This window comes from Monodelphis domestica, chromosome 2, assembly GCF_027887165.1.
Source record: "Monodelphis domestica isolate mMonDom1 chromosome 2, mMonDom1.pri, whole genome shotgun sequence".
Classification (NCBI taxonomy): domain Eukaryota; kingdom Metazoa; phylum Chordata; class Mammalia; order Didelphimorphia; family Didelphidae; genus Monodelphis; species Monodelphis domestica.
Genome location: NC_077228.1, coordinates 241663710 through 241688899, shown reverse-complemented (window position 1 = coordinate 241688899; position 25190 = coordinate 241663710). Strand labels below are relative to the sequence as shown.

Below are 25190 nucleotides of genomic sequence, written 5' to 3'. Positions count from 1 at the left end.
TGCTCTCACTTTCCTAGTGAAATGGAGTGAAGCAGGGCCGTGTGCTTGCTTCCCATGCTTTCTAGCATGATATTTTTTTTTAGCAATGTTGTAGAATATCTTTGATGAGAATGAAAATGGCATTAAGGTCAACTACTATACTGAATGTAAATTATTTAATTTGAAAAGGCTAGAAGCTAAGACTAAAGTGAAGGGAGAGTTGGTATGTGACTTTCTATTTGCAGACAATTGTACACTCACAGTGCTGCCTCTGAGACAGATGCAACAGAATATGGATTGATTCTCTGCCATTTGTGCTAATTCTGGCCTCACAAAATTAACAAGAAAACAGAGGTTTTCCACCAGCCAGCATTACACCATCCATATGTGGAACCATTGGTTTTTGCAAATGGAGAAATTTTGAATGCTGTGGACCAGTTCACTGACAACCATTGAAATTCTATTGCAGAGAGCACAACTTGATGGCCTGGCCAGGTTGTTTGAATGCCATATGTACATTTCCCTAAAAGACTTTTATGGAAAAATTACACAAGTTTATATGGAAGTCAGAAGAAGCAATTCAACACTCTAAAATTCTTTCTTAAGAACCATATTATCAGTTGAAAGACATGATAGACACTGGCACAAGCCCTTCCAGCATGCTGTGCCCACATCAAAAAAGACTGAGCAAAGCAGAATTTCAGTAACACAAAAGAAATGTGTAAATTTAGAGACATCTCCAATCCAAATGTTCAGTCCAACTGGAGCACATATTGTCTGATCAGCCACTGTCAGATATACTGTACATTGACCTTGACATAGTAATATCATTTTGGTCCTCTCCAACTATGAAGGACAACAATTATTTAGGTGCTGTTGAATAGAGCTGGAAGTACCACAGAATTGTGTTAAGTGTATTATAAAGTCCTATTATGCAATTTCATCTGAGCCTTCATTGCAAAGTAATCCTTATATTCTTCCTTAGTTGGTTTCCTTTCTCACTCATATGTATGTTCCCATTTCCTTCTGTTTTCTCCAGCAGACCTTATGTACCTTAATCATACACCCCTCTTCCTTCCTCTCTTTCCCACCCCTTTTTGAATCTTAGTAATTTCATTAGTTTCTACTGGTTAATGATCACTTCTAAAGAGATGATTAACAGATCCTAGCCTCTTCACTAAGCTTCAGTCTCACATAACCAATTGTTTTACTAACTGAATATTTCAAACCAGATGTTATGGAGACATCTCAAACTTAACATATCCACAAATGAACTGTTTACTCTTTATCCCAACCTTCCCTCTTCTCTTTCAAATTTCTTATATTTAAAGCACTTCTGTTCTCCAGTCTACTAAGGTTCCTAACTTTGGCATTATCTTTAACTCTTCATTCTTCCTCATTCTGCTTATCCAATCAAAAGCTATATCTTCTTGTTTTTACCTTTACAATATCTGTTTCTATGAACTTATGTGTACAAAAATATTTATGGCACCTCTTTCTGTGGTGGCAAAGAATGGGAAATTAAGGGGATGCCCATCAATTGGGGAATGATTAAACAAGTTTTGGTATAGAATTATGATGGAATGCTATTGTGCTATGAGAAATGATGAGTAAGATGGTTTCAGAAAAACCTAGGAAGACTTATATGAACTCATGGAAAGTAAATGAGCAGAGCCAAGAAACATTGTAGAGTAACAACAACACATTACAATGATCAACAAATAACTTAGCTACTTTGATTAATACAATGATCCAAAACAATTCCAATTCCAAATGACTCAAGATGACAGATGCTCCCTACTTCTAGAGAGAAAACTGATAAAGCCTGAGTACATATTAAAGCATCATTTTTTCACTTTATTTTACTTGTTTTTTTTTAATAACACATCTAATATGAAAATGTGTTTTGTGTGATTTCACATGTATAACTGATATGACATTTCTTGTCTTAGTGGGAAGATGGATAAGAGGGAGAGAATTCAAAACAGGATTTTAAAAATAAATGTTAAAAATAAACAACAAAAATTTGAAAGATTTAAAAATTTAAAAAGATCATAAACTTTAAGGAAAAAGGAAAAGTAAGCAAGAATTAATGTGCCAATACCAAATTCTGATTAAAAACTTAGAGTGACTGAAAAATAGTAATTATTTTTTAAATTTTATTTAATTGATTAAGAAAACTTTTTCCATGGTTATGTGATTCATGTTCTTTCCCTCCATTCCTCCCTCCTGTAGCCAATGCTCAATTCCACTGGGTTTTAAATGTACCATTGATCAAGACCTATATTATTGATATTTGCACTCATTTAGATTAATTTAAATGTAAATAGTTATAATAAGTAAAGTTGGCTAGATAGATTTATGATCAATGCTAATCTTTTAATAAACAAAACTTTGTTTGGAAGACCTTTTAAAAACATTTCTTTCTACTCACACAACTACTTTCTAAGTTCATGCCCTCACTACTTTCTAACACAGATTCCTGCAAAAAAAAAAATAAAATTTACTAAACAGACTCCCTGCTCCAAGTCTCCCTCAACTCTAGTTAGCCCTCCACACTGCTCTTGCTACCAAAGTCATTTTCCTTAAGCACAAAATGATCATGTCACTGCCTTACTTGATTCATACTAGGGGCTCTGTATTGACTCTAGGTTAAAATATAAAGTTCTTAGCTTAATTTTAAAAGCCTTTTATAACCCAGGCCCAATCTATCTTTCCAGTCTCATTGTATGTTACTCTTATCTATTGCACTATGCAATCCAGCCAAACTGCCCTCTCTATTTCTTATATATGATACTCCATCTCCTTTGTGCCTTTGCATTGGCTTTCCTCCATTCCTGAAATGCATTCCTTCATAACCTCTGCCCCACAGAATCTCTATCATCCTTTAAGATCCAGCTCAGCAACAATTTGTTTTCTTTCCTTTTTGGGGGGTGAGGTGGGGACAGGAGATAAATGAGCATTAATGTTAATATTAGAGTTGGCTACTCCCGATTCAGGATCAGTTCCCTCTGGGTCCTTGTCAAGGTTTAGTGCATATTCATATATTGTTCTGAATTGCTTTCCTTGAAGTTGTCAAGTAAAGCACGCTGGATACTTGTGGACTGTTTGGGTATATATCTCCAGAATGCCCAAGTGGATGATGTACAACTTCATCTTGAATCTTGATCCTCCTTCCATCAGCAACACTGTATAATGATCTAGTTTCTTCTATATGTGATGCTGAAAAGAAATGTCAGGGCTTGTTATCTTTATATGGAAAAAGAATTGGAGGAGATTTGAGACTTGCTGTCCTAGAAAGGAAGAAAGACAATGGAAGGGATAAGGTGGGACAAGGCTTCTTGAGGTTATGCCCAGGTCAAGGGTATCATGCCATATCACCACCATGTTACACAATGTGAAATATGCAGTGGGACCAGGTGGCTCCCAAGAAGGTCAACTGTTATCATTCATACATCAGCAACAGATCAATGGCTCTCTTGTTTTTGTGGACACTAACTAGAGTACCTATTTCACGTTGCCCCTGGCTTATTTCCTAATCATCAGGGAAAGAGCAGCTTCAATTCATTGGCAAAAAAAAACTTAAGCTGAATGTTGGGGTATTAGAATAGGGAATGATTTTAGGCTTTTCAATACTTGCTGAGAGGTATTTATCATTTTGGTGGTTCAAGATGCATTCACATCCAGAGATATCCCTCTAATGCCCCCTCAAGGATCAGGGCCTCCTGGCCATTTCAATGGGGATCTTTGGATTCTCAGGAAGGGCTATCTAGAACTTCTACTTTTTCTCTTTCAAAATATGCTGCTTTTGTTCCTGAACCTTGCAATGTAAGTAATTCTGGCACAGGAAGGCCTCAAGGCACAGAATGATTGCCACCAGCTGTAGCTCCCACCTCAGTGATCCTCTTATTTTCCATAAGCTTCTTTTCCCCTCTCTTACACTAGAACATTTATTGTTACTGTCCACAAGGGATTTAGTGAAAGCAAGTAAGGGCAGACCAAATCCTAGTTTCACCCCTACCCACCTTTTCATTTTGAGATCTAGAAAGAAGATCACAGTTTGGAACAACTATCTTATTTTTGCAGAGAGACTCTAAGGCCTAGGGAGGTAGAGTGTCTCATAGTGGTTATAAGGGTATCAAACAATAGAGACAGGATTCATTTCTGAATCTACTGCCTCTTACATCAATGTTCTTTTAAATTTTATTTTATATATTTAGTAACCACCACCCCCAAATTTAAATAAACACATGCATTAAAAATTATATGTAAAACCAAACTCCACATTGTTCACAATTTGTTTTAAAATATATAAATTATATATGTACTAATATAAATATTCTCTGCTTTTAAGTTCCCATTGTATTTTCTCTTTATTTTGTGGCTCTTTTAAAAATACACATAATCACAGTATGTATTATTATTCTCTTCTCTTCATATATTTCCCTTTTTTTTTTATTTCCAATATCTTTTTTAAAAAACCCATACCTTCTGCCTTAGAATTGGTTCTGAAGCATAAAAGCAGTAAGGGGTAGGTAATTGGGGTTAAGTGACTTGCCCAGAGTAACACAGATAAGAATCTGAGGGAAGATTTGAACCCAGGACTGACTGTCTACTCAGCCACCTAGCTAGCCCCTATAAGAAGTTTTTCTCAATCACCCAACATTGATTACCTTTTCTCCTAAAATCCTTTTATCTACTATGCATTTATTGTCTTTATATTTATTCTATATATTACTTATATACATATTTGTTTCCTGACTGGAATGTATGCTCTTTTTGAATATGGGTTTTCATTTTTGGTATCTGCATTCATTCCCAGTGCCTGGTACATAGTAGGACTTATTTCTTACTGCTTGACTAATTGCAGCAATGACTTCTACACCCCCAACAAAATATCATGCTGGAGAAGATGAAAAGACAAAAAGCCAGACATATTAGTCCTGAATCCCCAAGGTATGAAGGAAAACAAATGAGAGCAATGTGGATTTGAGGAAGCACTCAGAAGTGAGGCCACCTTCATTACTCATATACAAATAAAGGTGGAAAAACAGACATTATAGACAAAAAGACAGACAAGAAGTCAGTCATAGAGATATCTTAGAAATATGAGGTTCATGCTGACCAGGATGGTAGTAATGGAAACATGTGTGTGTGTGAGAGAGATTCTTGCTCTTGGAAAATATTGGTGGACCTCATCTACTAATCTTTTTCTTTACCAAATCATAGGAGATGATGATGTTGAGGACAGGTTTAAAGCGCAAGGGGGGGGGGGGGGGACTGTTTCACATACACATGGGAGGGCACTATAAGAATACAAAATTCTGATCCTGACAAGGAGAGGCTGGGATTATGGTGTAAAGACCTTGAGTGACATAAGAATCTCTGACAGTGTAAATAAACAACATAGCCTTTCTGAAAGCAACCAAAGCACTGTCCTCTTACTGTCCACAGCTCATTACTGGCTCAAAGACTAAATTTCTACTGAAATCCTAATTAGGGTTTTCCTGTCTCCTGGCCACAAGATTACCTTATTTTCCAAACCTCAAACTATAATATATTGATTATAGCAGAAAAGCCATTTGAGTTTAGCCAAACCCTTGGGCAAGTCTTATAAAATGAGGGAACTGAACTAAATGATCTCTAAGACTCCTAATTACGTGATCCTCTGAGTCCAGCCACTCCTGTTTCTACTCTACAGAAAGAAAGACAAATTCTGCTTTATTCCCTTCATCACTAACTTATATTAAAGCCCTGAGAAATAAAATTTGCCTCTGTTGCAATGTACTGTTTTCCCAGTACAATGTAGTGGGCTTTGTGGCAGCTTTTTAATAAGTTGCAGCTGTCATCTCAAGGGAATACAATTAAAAGATAACAACACAAAAGGACTATCTCTTCCTAGAGGTGCAGGTGTGTGCATGTATGTTAAGTATTTACCAACATTTGTGTCCATAATGCAAGGTATAAGTATAAATATGGTGATGGTAGAGTAATCCCATTTGCTTTCCAGATTCTTCTCTTATTTTTCTAGAAACAACAGTCCTAGACCAGACTAATTCCTCTATCCACTGTCCCATTATGACTGTAAATGAACCTGTAATCATTCATCCCATGGACATTCATTGTCATCAAGGGAATTATATATTCTGTTTTTGCTCATGACTCTTGATGCTCATGAAGGATGGATGAGGTTCAAATGGAAAATACAATTTATAAATTGGTTATGAAGGAAAAGTAGGAGAAAACAGAGTTAGACCATGTCAGTTTTGAGTAACACATTCACAGACAATACAAGTGAAGCACCACTAGGCTAAGAAGTCGGTATCCTTACCAAAAAGATTTGGGAGAGTATTTGTGGTACAGAACTAAGGTACTTGCTACAGGCAAGTGAAGTCAGAGGTCAGCTCAATCCTGTAATATAAAGGGAAGTAAACCTGATAAGACCAAAGAGACAGCATGGTTAAGACCTGAAGGAAAGCAAAGGGTAGTTTGCACTAACAAAGGTGGCCTAATGTGGGTGTGTTAGGGTGCTACTTTCCTGGATATATTTATTATTTTGTTCTAGAGAGAAACATATGGTAGTAGTCTGAAAGGGTAGCTTGAGGGGAGGCTAGAAAGCCCAACACTGTTTATTATTGATATTTTCTGATACTTGAAAGGTTGCCAGGGCCAGTGGATAATAAGAGCATCCTGTCAAACAAAGTAAAAAAGTTATCTAGTTTTGCATTATTGAAACAATACAACCTTCCAGTCCACCTGGACTCTGAAATATCATTTCATGGTGATGATGGATGTGTTTGTGGTAGTGGTGGGTGGGGCTTAATATCACATCAAACATCTGTGGGATGCTAGAGACCAAGAATCTATGCAAGTTGCTGTAGATGCTTCCGACTTTACCAAATGAACCAAAGGCACACAGAGGCACCACCAGCATATGTACATATGTTGAAGATTATTGAACCATCTTGAAAACAATCATTTCTCTGTCACTATCCTCCCTTCTGCAAATATTCTCCACAGTGGCCCTAGCAGGACTGAATGAAGGTAAATGAAATATAAGATGACTCTGAATACCCAATGGATCCTTGCCTGGGGGTGGGACAAAAACTGGAATGAAAAGCTGAGTAGTTGCAGTTGCAGCTGCCCTCTGAGTGCCACAGTCCAGAACAAAAAGATTACACTTCGAGCACAGGGCAAGGAGGGAGAAGGATTTGTGGAGTGAGGATGGAAGGGAGCACCTGCTGATAATCTGACTTGATCTGGAAGAATCTTGCACTGGGCTGAAATGATAAATTGGTTTTGTCATGAGCTCTCCATGTAAATGAGGTTCTAGGATTTACCTCTTCAGAAACAACAAGCTTTGGAAGTGGGAAAAGGTAGGGATAGGTCCTCCAGAAGCAGAGAGATTTTTACCTACACTAGGAGCTTGGCCCTGCCCTTCAATCAAAAGTTGTCTCCTTGAACAGTAAAGAACTTCTTTTTAACAAAGATGTTCAGGAAGTTCTCAGGGATGAATATTATTAGAGCTGAAAAGAATAGTTAATAGAAAAGAAACCTTAAAATATAAAAATGGAGAAGAAGAGAAGAGAGATGTTCCAGAGGATTCAGAGAGGATTATTTTACATACTCCTCTTGGATCCTAAGAGACTATGGAAGACCCTTGAATATAAAGAGCTAAGTTTTCCCAACAAAGGGCTCTTTAACACACAGGTTGGGGAATAGTACAACCTACCTTTGTTCTTCCTCCAACTCCTCTTTGGTCATCATTTTCTTATATTGGTTTCCCCTTAGCTTCCCAGGGCTATATTTAAAGGAAAACGTCTCCTCTTCTGCAGAAAAGGAGAATGTATATGAGTAGAGTACATTCATGAGTTCACAAGTTTCAATGAAAACACAAATTTCAGAAAGGCCCCCTTTACCTTTTGTTCACTACAAAAATAAGCAAATTTCTACTAAAGAAATACCACCTTGGGGGCAGGTAGGTGCCTCGGTGGATTGAGAGCCAAGCCTAGCAATAGGAGGTCCTGAGTTCAAATATGACCTCAGATACTTCCTAGCTGTCTGACCCTGAGCAAGTCACTTACCCTCTGGCAGATGCCTAGCCATTACCATTCTTCTAACTTGGAATCAATACACAGTATTGATTATAAGAGAAAAGGTAAGAGGTTTTTTGTTTTGTTTTGTTTAAGAAAGAAAGAAATACCACCTCCTTTTTTAACATTTTCAGCCTCCTTCCACCACAGAGGCAGCTAGCTGCTGCAATATTTCTCTCAGTGCATTGGAGATAATGTTTTTCAGGGGAAATACATGTTCTCATTCCTAGCATCTGGGACATTAGTTCTACCCCTTTCAAATAAAGCTCTAAGATTCTTCACCTGTAATTTAATTCTAAACACTTTTCCAGTGCCCTATTTCTTGTTCACAAGTCCCCACAAAATTAGTTTTAAATAAAAATCAATCTGCTTGTAATCAATCTAGCTATGATCATATCTGGTTCTTCTTCAAAGTTTCACTGCTGACACCAGAAAGTCAAAGGAACATTTGACAAATTCCTATAAGCCTCCCTGTTGTGAAGGAAATGCATTCATGGATCCTGAGATACTGTTTTGTAAGAGATTTTAAGCCAAATATTTGGAGAAAAAACTTAAAAGGTATAGGCCAGAGTGTAGTATCATTATTTCAACAAGAAAAACTTAAACAACACCAAGACCACAAACAGTCTGAATATGATCACTTAACAAATGTTTACTGACTGACTGGTTAAAAACGTGCAAAAAGGAGAATCAGTGAAAACAGATAAAAAATATGCAAAAAGAATATCAGAAAGAAAAAATTATATTAAGTAAATGCATAGTAATGAATAGTATAGCAAATACCTGAAAGAATAGTAAAAAGGTCAGAAATGTAACTGAGGACAAACTTGGGATGGAGAAAATTCTTTTACTAGGAAATAATTTTCTTTAAGTAGTAAGCTTTTAAGCTCAACAATCACAACCCAAGAGTGTGATAGAAAGTTTCCAGACTCTACTGAGGAAGGGAAAGACTGAATGACCTATCATATTTAATATTTTACTCTGAACTTACAGAGTAACAACATAAACATATGTACAAAGAACATTTTAAAATATGATTGCAAAAGAAATCAAGAATTTCAACAACAAAACAGTGTCTTCGTCTGAATCTCCTCCTGTTCTTTCCTGGGTATTCCTAATTTAAATGTTTCACTGATATTCTTCCACTTTTTGTTTGGTATCATTTTCACGAAAACCCCACCCCCAACCCCAGCATTAGTGGGTCTTACCTATAACACTTTTTCATTATCTTTGACTATCTCAAAGTTAAAGTCTCAGAGCTGTTTTAATCTAGTTTTTTTATTATTAGAGATTTGAAGCATTTTTATATGGTCGTTGAATTTGCTTTTTTCTTTTGTGAACTTCATGTCCATATCCTTTGATCATTAATTTACTGGGAATGGTCTTTGTTCTAATACATTGAAATCAGTCCATATATGTTCAAATCAGTATATATCTAATTTCTCTAAGTGTGTAAAATATACAGCTCCATTAATCATATTCTGCTTCCGACTTTGATCTTTTTAGGTTACTATAGAAACTAAGCCTTTGTTCTGGAAACCAACTGTTCTGGAAGTCTTCATCTCTCTGTTACTCCAATCTTAAGAATCCAAATCATGTCTCTCTATACCTTATACCCTAATAATATAAAAAGTCAAGGCACATTTTCTTCTCAGACTGGGGCTTTTCAAGTGTGGCATTTATAAGAAAATAAAAGAATCGAAAGGAAAGAAAACTCTACAAAGCCCCCTGGAGCTTGGGGTTAACCAGATCCAGAAATATATCTGAAGCATGTGGGATTTTTTCTAATCCTCAACAATAAACCCCCAAAGAACTGCTTCCTCAAAACCAGTTTTTGAAGTTAGGGATTTTTTAGTGGGTTCTCCATTATATTCCAGGCATCTAGAATCTTTAAGTTAAGAAAAAAAATCTGTTATTTAGCATTAGTTTGTATCTCATAGCAACAATTTTTAAATCTATTTTCTCTTTCACTGTGACATCTCACAGTGTTTAGGGTTTTAGTCTGCCTCTCCATAACTATTTCTAGGCAGATGTTGAAAGAACAAAAGAGGAAAGAACTCACACACACACATACACACACACAGTCAGACTTGTAGCAACGAAAACCTCTTTTGCAACAAAGGAAAAAATATTTAAGCAAAATCACCAACCAAGTGATTGCATCTTATACCATATGCAAAGTTTTATACCTCCAGTCCTCCATCCCTCTTTTCAGGATATTTAATTTAAGAAATTATGCAAATTGCAAAACATAGATTAACTAAAGAGATAAGAATGAGTATGTAGAAAATATATGTAGTGATTTTATATTCAGGATTGATGATCAATAAATATCAATCAATAAACATTTATTAAGTGCTTACCATGTTTCAGGAGCACAGGGCTAAGAGCTGGGGGTATAAAAAAAGGCAAAAGACAGTTCTTGTCCTCAAGGTGCTCACTACTGACATGTAAATGAAGCAAGCTATCCTAAATAGGATATAATATAAATAGAAGAAAGCATTAGAATTAAAAGGGATTAGGATAGTCTTCTATAAGAGATGAGATTATTAGAGCAGAGAAGGAAAACATTCTTGACATGGGAGAAAGTCAGAGAAGATGTCAGAGATGGAATGCTCCTTTTAATCACAATTAGTTGGATGTTGGTTTCTTTGTTGATTACCATAAAAGCCACAGAAAAATTATAGAATCAACCATATTGGAAACAGATTTTTCTAGTTTATTCAGTTGCATTTTCATATAAGTTTACAGTTAATAAAATGAGAAGGAAACACTGATCTTGGTTTTATGGATATAAATGGATCTTCTGATTGAGGTGTGTTACAGACAAAAAAGTGGTTGCCATAAACTGTGATGGCAAAAATATGGGTTTAAGACTTTGAATTGCCAAAACTGCAAAGATAAATTTTTAGTGTCTTGATTTTATATTAAAAATAAAGTAGGGGGCAGCTGGGTGTCTCAGTGGATTGAGAGCCAGGCCTAGCAATGGGAGGTCTTAGGTTCAAATCTGGCCTCAGCTACTTCCTAGCTGTGTGACCCTGAGCAAGTCACTTGACCCCCATTGCCCAGCCCTTACCACTTTTCTGCCTTGGAGCCAATACACAGTATTGACTCCAAGATGGAAGGTAAGGGTTTTAAAAATAAAAAAATAAAAAATAAAAAATAAAATAAAGTGGTCACCATGGGAAAAATTCCCAAAATACCCGTCCGCTGGGTTTTATGGAGATTTTAATTAATACAAATTAAGGAATTAAGGAAAGGGAGAGAGAGAGAGTAAAAGGAAATAGGGCCTAGGCCTTTCTCCTTAAGAGAGAAAACTAAGTCAGTCTTTAATCACTCACCACAAGATCCTTTCAAGCAAAACTCTAGTGTTCAGAGAGACCCTCCAGTTCAGCCCCTGAGCTCAACTAAGTTCAGCCACTGAGAGAATCCAATTCAGCTTTCTAAGCTGCAATATGTCCAGAGGCCTCTGACCTCCTTTTAAAGAGAATTTTCTCCTATGTTACCTCCCCTAAATTTTCACATCTACCAATCACAGTAGACGTGGACTGACCATTCTTAATTCACATCTTGTTATCACCTTCTTAATTCACATCTTGTTATCACCTTCTCTAGATAGACTAAAACTTCTGAGTAATTCACATCTCTTTGCTAAGCTTGCCCTTTTAGTGATTAATTTGACCTTCATAGGTACTTAGCACCCTTTTGTATTAGATCTAAAAATAGACTTAGTTTAAGGGCCTGGCCTCACTATAAGTATGGGTTGGGGACTTTTTTCATTGTTCAGTAAGGAGTTTTACAACTTTATCTTCCCCTTAAGGTATGCCTAAATATGGGTGGAATAATGTAAAATTCCCAATGCAGTCCTGATCAAGTACCTTCATTGTTTAAAATAAGGAATAACTTTAACCAAATGTTCTAAGGTAGAGTCTGAGCAGTTTTAAGATTCACAGGTGGTAGTAATGAGTTATATCTAAGATCTGTTTTGACTCATGAGATTATGGATTTATAGCTAAAATGGCCTTGGAGTTCACTTAATCTGACCCTCTCCTTTTACAGAAACAGAGGGTTAAGGAAGTCCAATTATTTGCCTAAGATCACATAACTAATAATGGCAGTCCTTAGATTCAAACGTAGCCCTCTGAATCCAAATCAAGTGCTCTTTCCAGTATGTACCATGCTGTCTTTAACTGCCTCATTTTGAATCAGATATCACAAATTTTTTCAAAGGGCTCTAATTTAATAAAGCATAATATAATAAGTGACATATAAATATCACCATTCTGGCCAGGCCATGTAGTTTCAATAACAAGAGGCTTCCCAAGACGATCAGAGGAACTTTCTCTTCCAGTCTCATCTGAAATCAAGGCAGATATTTAGAGAAGTCATGACACTAACACCAATCAATTACTACCTGGGACTAGCTGAATATAAGAGAGGAACTGTGGGGTCTCACTGACATCCTCTTCTGATAACTGAGACCATAAACTTCCCTTTCTATTCACTCTGCCATGTCAAACCTGGAAGGAATAAAACTCATAAGATGTTTGATTGGGGCAACTCAGATAAGGGCTCATAAAACAAAGTATTTATTAGGAGGTGTGTTTGAGAACAATTTGGGCTTTACAGGGGAGTGCTTGTAAATGTTTAACAACTAGCTCGGTGGGGAAAAAAAGTTCTCACAACAAATTTTTGTTTAATTTGCATTATCAACATTTTCTCCATCACTTTTTTCCTTTTTTTTTATTTGATCATTTCCAAACATTATTCATTGGAGACAAAGATCATTTCTTTTCCTCCCCCCCCCCCGCCCCCGCCCTCTCCCATAGCTGACGCACCACTACACTGGGTATCACATGTGTTCTTGATTCGAACCCGTTTCCATGTTGTTGGTATTTGCATTAGAGTGTTCATTTAGAGTCTCTTCTCAAACATGTCCCCTCAAACCCTGTAGTCAAGCAGTTGCTTTTCCTTGGTGTTTTTACTCCCACAGTTTGGCCTCTGCTTGTGGATAGTGTTTTTCTCCTAGATCCCTGCAGATTGTTCAGGGACATTGCATTGCCACTAATGGAGTAGTCCATCACCTTCGATTGTACCACAGTGTATCAGTCTCTGTGTACAATGTTTTCCTGGTTCTGCTCCTCTCACTCTGCATCACTTCCTGGAAGTTGTTCCAGTCTCCATGGAATTCCTCCACTTTATTATTCCTTTTAGCACAATAGTATTCCATCACCAACATATACCACAATTTGTTCAGCCATTCCCCAATTGATGGGCATTCCCTCATTTTCCAATTTTTGGCCACCACAAAGAGCTCAGCTACGATTATTCTTGTACAAGTCTTTTTCCTTATTATCTCTTTGGGGTACAGACCCAGCAGTGCTATGGCTGGATCAAAGGGCAGATAGTCTTTTATCGCCTTTTGGGCATAGTTCCAAATTGCCCTCCAGAATGGTTGGATCAATTCACAACCCCACCAACAATGAATTAATGTCCCTACTTTGCCACATCCCCTCCAGCATTCATTACTTTCCTTTGCTATCATGTTAGCCAATCTGCTAGGCTGAGGTGATACCTCAGAGTTGTTTTGATTAGCATCTCTATAATTATAAGAGATTTAGAACCCTTTTTCATGTGCTTATTAATAGTTTTGATTTCTTTATCTGAAAACTGCCTATCCATGTCCCTTGCCCATTTATCAATTGGAGAATGGCTTGATTTTTTGTACAATTGATTTAGTTCTTTGTAAATTTGAGTAATTAAACCTCTGTCAGAGGTTTTTATGAAGATTGTTTCCCAATTTGTTGCTTCCCTTCTGATTTTAGTTACATTGGTTTTGTTTGTACAAAAACTTTTTAATTTGAAGTCAAAATTATTTATTTTACATTTTGTGACTCTTTCTATATCTTGCTTGGTTTTAAAGTCTTTCCCTTCCCAAAGGTCTGACATGTATACTATTCTGTGTTTGCCTAATTTAGTTATAGTTTCCTTCTTTATGTTCAAGTTATCCACCCATTTTGAATTTATCTTGGTATAGGGTGTGAGGTGTTGATCCAAACCTAATCTCTCCCACACTGTCTTCCAATTTTCCCAGCAGTTTTTATCGAATAGTGGATTTTTGTACCAAAAGCTGGGATCTTTGGGTTTATCATATACTGTCTTGCTGAGGTCACTTGCCCCAAGTCTATTCCACTGATCCTCCTTTCTGTCTCTTAGCCAGTACCAAATTGTTTTGATGACTGTTGCTTTGTAATATAGTTTGAGATCTAGGACTGCAAGGCCCCCTTCCTTTGTATTTTTTTTTTCATTATTTCCCTGGATATCCTTGATCCTTTGTTCTTCCAAATGAACTTTGTTATGGTTTTTTCTAAATCAGTAAAGAAATATTTTGGAAGTTCAATAGGTATGGCACTAAATAGATAAATAAGTTTGGGTAGGATGGTCATTTTTATTATATTGGCTCGTCCTACCCATGAGCAGTTAATGTTTTTCCAATTGTTCAAGTCTAGTTTTAGCTGTGTGGAGAGTGTTTTGTAGTTGTGTTCATATAGTTACTGTGTTTGTCCTGGAAGATAGGTTCCTAGTATTTTATTTTGCCTAAGGTGATTTTGAATGGGATTTCTCTTTCTAGTTTTTGCTGCTGAGCTCTGTTGGAAATATATAGAAATGCTGATGACTTATGCGGGTTTATTTTGTATCCTGCAACTTTGCTAAAGTTGTTGATTATTTCAATTAGCTTTTTGGTTGAATCTCTAGGATTCTTTAAGTAGACCATCATGTCATCTGCAAAGAGCAATAATTTGGTCTCCTCCTTGCCTATTTTGATGCCTTCAATTACTTTATCTTCTCTAATTGCTACTGCTAGTGTTTCTAGTACAATGTCAAATAATAGAGGTGATAATGGGCATCCTTGTTTCACTCCTGATCTTATTGGGAATGCATCTAGTTTATCCCCATTGCAGATGATATTAGCTGATGGTTTTAGATGTACACTGTTTATTATTTTTAGGAATGACCCTTCTATTACTATGCTTTCTAGTGTAAACCTTAAAATTTCTTAGACTTATGAATGTTGGAAATTTTCCCATTGGGAAATTCCATACTTGAAAAATTTCCTACTGATAGTAAGAACTCTATTGGAATGTGAAACTCCTTGGCATGGGAGGATCCTTCTCCTCCCTACTTAAGACTACTTTAGGACAGAAACCTTTTGCTAAACAATGGAAAGGGCTTTGATCTATGCTTAAGCATAGAACAGGAAGTTCTTTGAGTCATGATTGATTTTAGAATTGATACAATAGAGATACTTGGAATGACAGAACCAGGCCTTGGAACTTACAATCTCCACCCTACTCAGAGTAACAGGATTTAGGAAGGGCTGCAGCAAAGGTCAAGATTTAATTATTTGAGAATATGACTTTCAACAGACATGTGCAAAGGAAACAGACCTCTGGGTGGTCCTGGGTTAAGCTAGAGCCACCATTGGCACAGGGGAGACATCGATAGTGATTGGTAGATGTGAGAACTGAGGGGGGAGGGGACTTAGATCGTTTCCTTAAAGATAGCGGGGTCTGAGGACAGGAGGAGAGGTTTGGCGCTGAGAGGTTTTGCTCTGAAGGAGGCTGAGAGGAGAGAGGTCCTGGAGGGAGAGCTCCTGGAGAGGTCTGAGAGGAGGGCTTGCTCTGAAGGAGGCTGGAGGTGGAGGCCCCTGAGACTGTTTCTCCATTTTGGTCACGTGAGTGATAGGGACTGATCTCTTTTCTTTGCCTCAGCTATCTAAGGGCTTGGGCCTTTGGCCCAGCCTAAGCAGAGGGGGTATTTAAGCCCTATTCCCTTCTCTCCCCTTTCCCCCTCCCCCCTCTCTCTAATACCTTTCTTCCTCCTGTTTGTAATTAAAAACTCCATAAAAGGTTGACTGCTGACTTGAGTTTTCATTTAGGAATTACAAAGCTGAATTCCTTGGCGACCTTAAATTAATATATATCAGTCTTTTAAAGTGATTTCCATGTCACACTAGTGTTTTTAATAGGAATGGGTGTTATATTTTATCAAAGGTTTTTTCTGCATCTATTGAAATAATCATGTGATTTTTGTTGGTTTGCTTGTTGATATGGCCAATTATGTGGATGGTTTTCCTAATATTGAACCAGCCCTGCATCCCTGGTATAAATCCTACTTGATCATGGTGGTTGACCCTTCTGATCACTTGCTGGAGTCTTTTTGCTAGTATCCTATTTAAGATTTTTGCATCTATACTCATTAGAGAGATTGGTCTATAATTTTCATTCTCTGTTTTTGACCTGCCTGGTTTTGGAATCAGTACCATGTTTGTGTCATAAAAGGAGTTTGGTAGAACTCCCTCTTTGCTTATTATGTCAAATAGTTTGTATAGTATTGGGATTAACTGTTCTCTGAATGTTTGATAGAATTCACTTGTGAATCCGTCGGGCCCTGGGGATTTTTTCTTAGGGAGTTCTTTGATGGCCTGTTGGATTTCATTTTCTGATATGGGATTATTTAAGAATTCTATTTCTTCTTCTGTTAGTCTAGGCAGTTTGTATTTATATATATATATATACATATATATATATATATTTGTCTATATTGCCTAGATTGGTATATTTATTGCCATATAATTGGGCAAAGTAATTTTTAATGATTGCTTTAATTTCCTCCTCATTGGAGGTGATGTCCCCCTTTTCATCTTTGAAGCTGTTAATTTGCTTTTCTTCTTTCTCCATCACTTTTAAAAGTTGTGACAATAGTCAAAACCAAGCCCTGATTTGTAATTTGGAGATTTCTGAGGTGTCTGTAAATGCTTACATTAAAAATTTAACAACTGACTCTGGAATGCCAATTAAAGCTGGTTATTAAATATCCCTAGCTGTATATACATCAGCCTATAAAGAGAGAGAATAACTATCAAACACTTACCTTATTTCCTTTCTTCAGACCCTCAAGGCACTAAACAGTATCCTGATATTTTTCACTTAAACACATAGCAATTTTTGTTGATAGAGAAGTAATAGATTCCAGAGACCACAATCTCTAAATGCTCCCTTAGTTCATAGACCTAGCAGGGAAAATGAACCTCAGAAAGCAAGCATTCTTCAGTGGGAGGGCCTAATTCCCATCCTTACCTCGTCTTGTAACCACTCAACCTGCACAACTTTTAGGCCTTCTTCAATGGCTGTATTTATAGAAAGTGACAGACTCCTAGGATTGAAGGACTATATTATCCCAACTCTGCACTGAACAGAGATGCCTAAGTTATTACATTCCTGAAGCTATTTTCATTCTATTTCCATTTTTGCTGCCAGTTGCAAATTTAAAGTTACAGCAACATTATTTCTATGGCTTAGAATTAAAAAAAGGGGCTTAAATTCATAGCTCCTATTCAAGTGCAGCCAGATTGTCTTTCACAACTGTTAGGTCTGAGTTTTATGGTTTTCCTCTGCTTCTCTCTTTATCCCTCCCCTAAAAAGACCCACAGGTAAAAGAGAAGATTTATAAACTACTCATAAATGAGGAATTTCCTCCCCTGGGTCTTAAGTTCTAAAAAGAACTATGAGAAGTGGTTTTTAAAAAGAGAGTCTAAGAAATGTTCATAGAAGAGAAATCTCATAGTTGCAAAACAAGGAGAAATCAATCAGTCATCAATCATGCATTAAGCATCTCCTATATGCTAGATACTACACCAGGAAAACACAAAGACAAAAGTGAAAGTCTTTGCCCTGAAGGGGCAACAAGGAAGAAAGGTGGAGAGAGACAGGATGTACATATAAAGGTATAGATAAGACAAATTCAAGATAATTTGGGAGTAAGGTACTATCACCTGAGTTTCAGGAAAGGCTTCACGGAGAAGGTAGGACTTGAGCTGAGACTTAAGGGAAACTAGGAATTCTAAGATATAAAGATGAGGATTCAAACAGCCACTGCAAAGGTATGGGGATGGAAGGTGAAACAATAAGGCCTATTGGGTTACACATCCAATTCATTTATCTGCTTTTTCTCTATTTTATTGATATAAGCACTCAGGGATAGAAATTTTCCCCTGAGTACTGCTTTGGTTGTAGCCCATAAATTTTGATACGTTGTCTCCTCATTATCAGTCTCTTCAATGAAATCAGTGGATTGTTTCTTGATTTGTTCTTTGACCCACCCATTTTGAAGAATTAGATTATTTAGTTTCCAACTAATTTTTAAATTGACTTTCCATGAAACCTCAATAAGGCCCATTTGGATGGATTGTTCAGGTGGAAAGGAATGTGTGTGTAATAAGGCTGGAAAGGTAAGTTGGGTAGGGGAGGGAGAAATAGGTAGCTCAGTGGATTGAGATCTAGGTCTAGAGATGGGAGGTTCTAGGCTCAAATCTGTCCTCAGATACTTCCTAGCTGTACGACCCTGGGCAAGTCACTGTAAACCCCATTGCCTAGCTCTTACTACTCTTCTGTCTTGGAATTAATACACTGTTTTGATTCTAAGAGAAAAAAAAAAGGGAAAGTTGGGTCCAGGTGAAGAGCTTTAAGTACAACAACTGGGAGGTTCTGGGTTCATATCTGACTTCAGATACTTCTGGACCCTAGGCAAGTCACTTAGTGTCAGTTGCCTAGTTAATGCTCCTCTGCCTTGAAACATGTAGGATTCCAGGCATATACATCTGGAAAATGTGATTGATGTATTGATATTATATTATACTTGCTCAGAGCAGTTAATGAGACAGCTCAGAGGCCAGAAGAATCTCTGGGACTGAGCCCCAGAGGGCTTAGCTCTGGCCTGGTCAAACAGCATTCCAATGCATGGTTTATGAGCAGGCCATGTGGTCTTTGTTCTGGGAGTTTGGAAAGTGCAGGCTGAATTTACCCACACCTCTATCTTGTATGTCATTAACATTTCAAACCAATGTGTATCCACTATGTGTTGTTACATGTGTATTATGTACCTCACAGTCATTGCCATAATAAAAGACAAGAAGGGCACTGCCCCTCCCTCTCTTTCTCTCTCTGACTCTGGCTTTCTGCCATCTGGATAGCTCCTTCTCTGGAGCCTCACTATGGTCTCTAAAGACCTTACCCTTTGTTTCCTCCTGCTTGGAAGCTTCTCCCCTGTAACTCTGATTTCTATCCTCACACTTTCTCTCTATTCCTATCTAGGAAATCTACATTCCACATGTTCTTGGTTTTTAATATCTTCCTTTATTGAATACCCTACAAGGGAAGCTATTAAAGGAACAAGCGCCATTCCTTACAATACAATTAATTTGTGTGTCTCTCAATTAATTAACCCTTTCTCCCGACTTCTTTCTCCTCCTCAAGTTATAACCCACTAGAAATTCCTTTATGCAATGGTTGCTGGCCAGCTGTTGTATCACAAATACTTGGTATTAACTCTAAGACAGAAGTTAAGAGTTAAAAAAAAAATCCTACAGAAGAGTTTATATATTTGGCCCTAAAGGTAATAGCCACTGATATTTATTGAGCAGAGTAATGACTAACTGCTTAAGGAAAATTATATCAGCAGATATGTGGAGAATAGGCTGTAGGACTATAGGGACTGGACTGAGTCAAAAAGAAAGAATTAGAACTAATCTTTAACTGTCTGGAGACTCCATCCTGGGCAAGCACTTATATGACAGAATTCTAAAAGCAGAATTAAAGAATAAAGGAAAGATTGATGCTGTTGCATGATAAGGAAAATTAGAAAGAAGCAAATTACCAATCTGCAGTGTGCTGGCAAGCAAAGGCTTTGCCTCAGTATTCTGAAGCCCATGGTACAGCTGTATTTCTTAGCTCCTCTTTACAATTCCCATTCAATCCACAGCCCTTAGCTGCCATACCCTCCACACTGGAGTAAATAAATATTCCTGTGCTGAATGTTGCAGCCCCTCAACAATGTATACTCTTTGAGAGGAAGAAGTGCCTGACCCATGCTCTTGCTGCATCATTTTAGTCATGTCAACTCTTCATGACCCCATTTGGGGTTTCCTTAGGAAAGATACTGGAGTAGTTTGCCATTTCCTTTTCTGGGCAAACAGGGTTAAATGAGTTGCTCAGGGTAACTCACCTATTAAGTGGTCTGGAGGTCAGATTTGAATTTAGGAAGATGAATCTTCTGACATCCCAAGCCCAGTACTCTATCCACTGTACTACATAGTGCTTAATAAATATTTCTGGGTTTTCCCAAGGCAAAGAATATAAGAAAAGAGATATCTGTAGCTTCAACCTTATTGCTTTTTTTGTGTGACCCTTAGCAAGTCATATAACCCTCAATGTCCTTATCTGTCAAAGGAGCAGAATGATCAAGAGAATCACTAAGTTTCTCTCTGGCTCTAAATCATATAATTATTGGATGTTATTCCCAGTCTGCTACTTACCATCTTCCTCTTCCAGTTCAGCTGGTAGTGGTATCTTCTTATTGTCAGAGTTTGGATTTTCCTCCTGAAAGGCAAATCAAAGAATTCAGAGCAGAGCACCTTGTATCTAATAATGGGTTACTGAAGAAACACAGTGTAATTATAAACAGTGTGCTAGACTTGGAGTCAGAAAAAGCTGATTTTAAATTTGCATCTCACGTATACTGACTGAGCTGCAATGGGCAAACAAATTATTTTACTTCTCTAAATCTCAGTTTCTTTTTCTGTAAAAAGGTTATATAGTAATACCTAGAGTGATGATCAAATGAGGTACAAATGATGTGTATGTAAAACAATCTGCAATTTTAAAAGCAATATATGCATCATATCTCCCTTAGACTCAGCTTGGATATTAAACATCTCAGCACCCTCAGATGCCTTTCCCCTCTGAAGACCAATAAACTTCTCTAAAAGCCTTTCTTAATGGTAGGCTCAGAACTTTCTAGGGAACTTTTCATTTTTCATCAGCTCCTCTGCTTGGTTTTCAGACACATCATGCCTCTGAAAAACATTTCTTTTCAGCATCTTTTTGTGCCCACAGTAGATTGTAAACTCCTTAAAAGTAGGAATTGACTTTTCCCCTTATTATCCCTTGTGTGTAGCACAGTGCCAGCATATAGTAGGTTATAAATACTTATTGATAAATGTTAGTTATTAATATCATTGTTATTATCAAACTCATTCTTTTCATCTTTTTCAATGACATTCAGATAGGCCTGGTCTTGGGAAAAATAATTATCTGTAATTTTTTTTGTAGTTAAATATCCTAATACAGAGGTAGACAAAATAACTGCTTTTAGTTGTTGAATAAAAGTATTAGAATTTGACTTCTGTGAGGTTGCTGAAAGTATGCTTAGTACAATAGAACAACATGAAATGACATACATCTCATTTTATTCACAACTGATTTTGGTCTTCTTTGCTAGATTAATGTGTTTTGAAAGCTTTTTTTGTTACAAGTGGCTTGGAGATTATGAGTATTTGGTGGTGAGACAAGTTTTTAAAATAGTCAGCTCAGATTTTTATAATCAGTGTTATCTTTGGGTGATTCAGTCTGTGAAAATGATCTGGTTCCAGAAATTTATTGGTTGAGTTCTCCAAGATATGTTCAGTTCTGCATTTGTAGAATGAGGATTATTGTCTGTCAATTCATGAAAGATACTTAGCTTTTGGTGTATAATTCTAGTCTCACAGTGTTTTCTTGCTAGACATTAAATTTTTACAGCACTCACTGATATGTTTCCCTTTCTAATATTTCCTTGTATAATCTATATTGAGTACTAGATTTGAACTCCTTAAGAATAACCATTCTGTAATTTCTGATACCAATGCTGTGGTCCTGAATTACTATCATAACAATCCATGTTGCTTTATAAAGATAATTTTAGTGTTTTGACTTAAATTTAAATAATTGGTCAGCAGGGATGATTCCCAAATAATAAAATACCCAAGTCAGGTGGGATTGAGACTTTAATTAATATATAGAGAAGGAATTAAGGATGAGAGAGAGAGAGAGAGAGAGAGAGAGAGAGAGAGAGAGAGAGAGAGAGAGAGAGAGAGAAAGTGAGAGAGAGAAAGAGAGAGAGAAAGTGAGAGAGAAAAAGAGAGAAAGTGAGAGAGAAAGAGAGAGAGAAAGTGAGAGAGAGAAAGTGAGAGAGAAAGTGAGAGAGAAAAAGAGAGAGAGAAAGTGAGAGAGAGAGAGAGAAAGAGAGAGAGAAAGAGAGAGAGAAAGTGAGAGAGAATGAGAGAGAGAGAGAGAGAGAGAGAGAGAGAATGAGAGAGAGAGAGAGAGAGAGAGAGAGAGAGAGAGAGAGAGAGAGAGAGAGAGAGTGAGAATGAGAGAATTTAAACTGCTCTGGCTTAGTTTGAGCCAGGTAGTAGTTAAAGGCCTTGGCCAAAGTGGCCTTCCTGAGTCTAAAGGAAAGGGAGTCAGTCACCACAAGACCAGCTCCAAGGAAGCTCCTGTCCTCCACTGAACTCAATCTCCTGAACTGAGCTCAGAACATCCTGAACTGACTTTTAGCCTCCTTTTAAAGAGAATTTTCTCTTATGTCATCTCCCCTAAATTTTTACATCTACCAATCACAATAGACACTTTTTCTAGGACCGCCCATTCTTTAGTTCTCACCACTCTAGTTCTCACCTTCTCTAGTTAGATTACATCTTTTGAGTGCTTCACACTTCTTTGTCAAGCTTGCCTTTTGTGAGTTATTTGACCTTTTTGTGATTAATTTAACCTTTATAGGTACTTAATACCTTTTTGTACTAGATCTAAAAATAGACTTAGTTTAAGGTTTTAACTTCACTATAAAGTATGAGTTAAGTACCTTCATTGTTCAATCAGGAGTTTACAAGTTTATCTTCCCCTAAAGTATGTCTAAGTATGGGTGGAGTAATGTAAAGTTCCCAAGACATTCCTGATTCTTGTTAGATCAAGTATCTCCATTGTTACAATAAAGAAATAGCTAAATCAAATCTTCTAAAGTACAGTCTGAGTAGTTTTTAAGATTCACAACTTAGTTGTTTGCTTGATATTTCTATGTTGAAACTTCACAGGCTAGGTTCCTATGGAGGGTGCCCATTCTTATACAATAACTATTTCATAGGCTTCCCATGGAGGCAGACTACTTAAAGTCCCATTCTCATTTATATTATTATTAAAATTATTGAATAGTCAGCCAAATTGAACCTGACTCCCTGAAGGTCAGCACTCAGGATAGATTCTAGTCTACTTCTCCCAGTCTAAGCCCACTGAGATCTCAAGTAGTGACTGGGGAATCAGTATTTCAGCATTATTTCTGTACCTTGAAAAGAATGCTAAAAGTCTTCCAGATCTATTTTTGATTAGTCTATGTGTCTTCAGTCTTAAAACAGATCAGTGCCATTTGTACTCTCTGGGAGTATATGGGACTATTCTGAGGGTAAATAAAGCAATAAGCAGTGACTAATTAGTTCATTATAATAGTTTATTACTAGGATAGTCATTTCTTATAAGCCTGATTGTAGTGCTTTAGAGAAAGAACTGGTGTCTTGTTTGATTCTGGGTGCTTCACACATAAAAATGTTTGTTGAATGGGATGATAAATTATGTCTACCTGTTTGACTGCTCCTTAGTTTCCTTTTACAGATGTATCCTCATATCATACCTTTTAAATGAGTATAGTATAGGGCTCTGTCCTGGACCATATTCTCTTTTCTCTGTACATACTTTCTCTTGGTGATCTCATCAGTTCTCATGGTTGTAATTTTCATATTTATGTAGATGACTCAGAGATTTACATAAATATAGTTCTTGGTGTATATTTTGAATTTCAGTCTCATATCATCAACTGCCTATTGTAGATTTCAAACTATAGATGTCCTAGAGACATCTCAAACTGAACTGTCAAAAATAAAACTCATCTTTTCCCCTAAATCTAGCTCTCTACAAATGTACCTATTTATTTTTAGGGTATCACCATTTTTCTACTTGGCATTATCTTCAATTCCTCATTCTCTCACCTCAAGTCTTGTCATTCCTAATTCCACAATATTTATCTTTTCTTCACCCACTTGGCCAAACCTTATTTCAGGCTTTCATGCTCTTACATGGACTTCCTAATTTTTCTCCCTGCTTCAAGTTTCTCCCATCTCAGGCTCTCATGCTCTTACATGAACTATTTACAATGACTTCCTGATTTTTCTCCTTGCTTCAGGTTTCTCTTATCTCCAAATCATTGTCATATAGCTTGTCAAAATGATTTTACAAAAGTGAAGATATGACTATGTCATTCTGTTAATTCAACTACAGTAGTTAGTGCCTCTGGGATAAAATATATACCTTTCTGGATTTCAAAACCTTTTATAATCTGGCCCTAGTCTGTATTTTCAGTCTATTATACATTATTCTCCTTCTCCCATTCTACATTTTCTCTGTTTCTCAAATGCAACACTCCTATTCAGTCTTCTCTCACCTGTACTTTAAAGAATCCCTTGTTTTCTTCAAGAAATAGCTCAAGTATCACATTCTACAGTGTACATGGAGGTTAAGTTCACATTCTGTGAACTTGTTTTTTAAAATATTCTCATAACTAGTTCCATTTAAAAATGGACTCAGAAAAGATTGGGACCACCTGTTCTACAAAGGGCCTTTCCTGACTGTCCAACTGTTAGTACATTTTCTCTCTTCCCTGTATTTATTCTACATATACTTATACATTTATATGTTTCTTCACTCTGGTCTCCAATTCTCAGTCAGGTGGGCTTCTTAAAAGTGGCCATTGTTTCATTTTGGTGGGGTTTGTTTTCAATCCTCAGTGTGTAGCACAGTGCTTGGAATATAGTAGGCTTACAAAAACACTTACCAAATACTTGTTAACTGATGGATAATATTCATTTATTTATTCTCATTAGAAAAGCAATCAGTACTCGCCTTCTGGGACTAAAAATAACATCTGAGTCTCAATTTTGAAGTCAAGACAGTGTATAGTATTTATAATTTAAAGCCTTACTGGCCTGTTGCTCACAACCCTAACATAATTTGAAGACAAAAGTACAGAGATATTATGGTTCTATTGCATCTAGAAGAATGCTGAGGAAGTTGACAAAGTGAAAGCAAAACACTGGGGTCCGAGATTAATAGATTATTGGAATTAAGTAATACAAAAGGCTTAACTAAAATTTACCAGTTTGCTAATCAACTATATATGTGTAATTTGATTAACACA

At 36.8% G+C, this 25190-nt stretch overlaps 1 protein-coding gene across 7 annotated transcripts in view; it reads right to left on the bottom strand.

Moving 5' to 3' along the window:
- Window positions 1-25190, bottom strand: part of MXRA7 (matrix remodeling associated 7) — a 47123-nt gene that overhangs the window by 14767 nt on the left and 7166 nt on the right. The window contains exons 2-6 of one of the 7 annotated variants that reach the window (XM_056814253.1): window positions 20446-20509; window positions 12352-12429; window positions 7712-7808; window positions 6311-6390; window positions 1812-3272 (exon numbers count right to left, since the gene is read on the bottom strand). In XM_056814253.1, coding sequence (XP_056670231.1) covers window positions 6357-6390; window positions 7712-7808; window positions 12352-12429; window positions 20446-20509 — 273 coding nt within the window. In that variant the 3' untranslated portion in view covers window positions 1812-3272; window positions 6311-6356. Of the gene's footprint in view, window positions 1-1811; window positions 3273-6310; window positions 6391-7711; window positions 7809-12351; window positions 12430-20445; window positions 20510-25190 lie in introns of those variants that run through there. The other 6 variants (XM_056814252.1, XM_056814251.1, XM_056814249.1 and 3 more) reach the window with 6 other exon arrangements.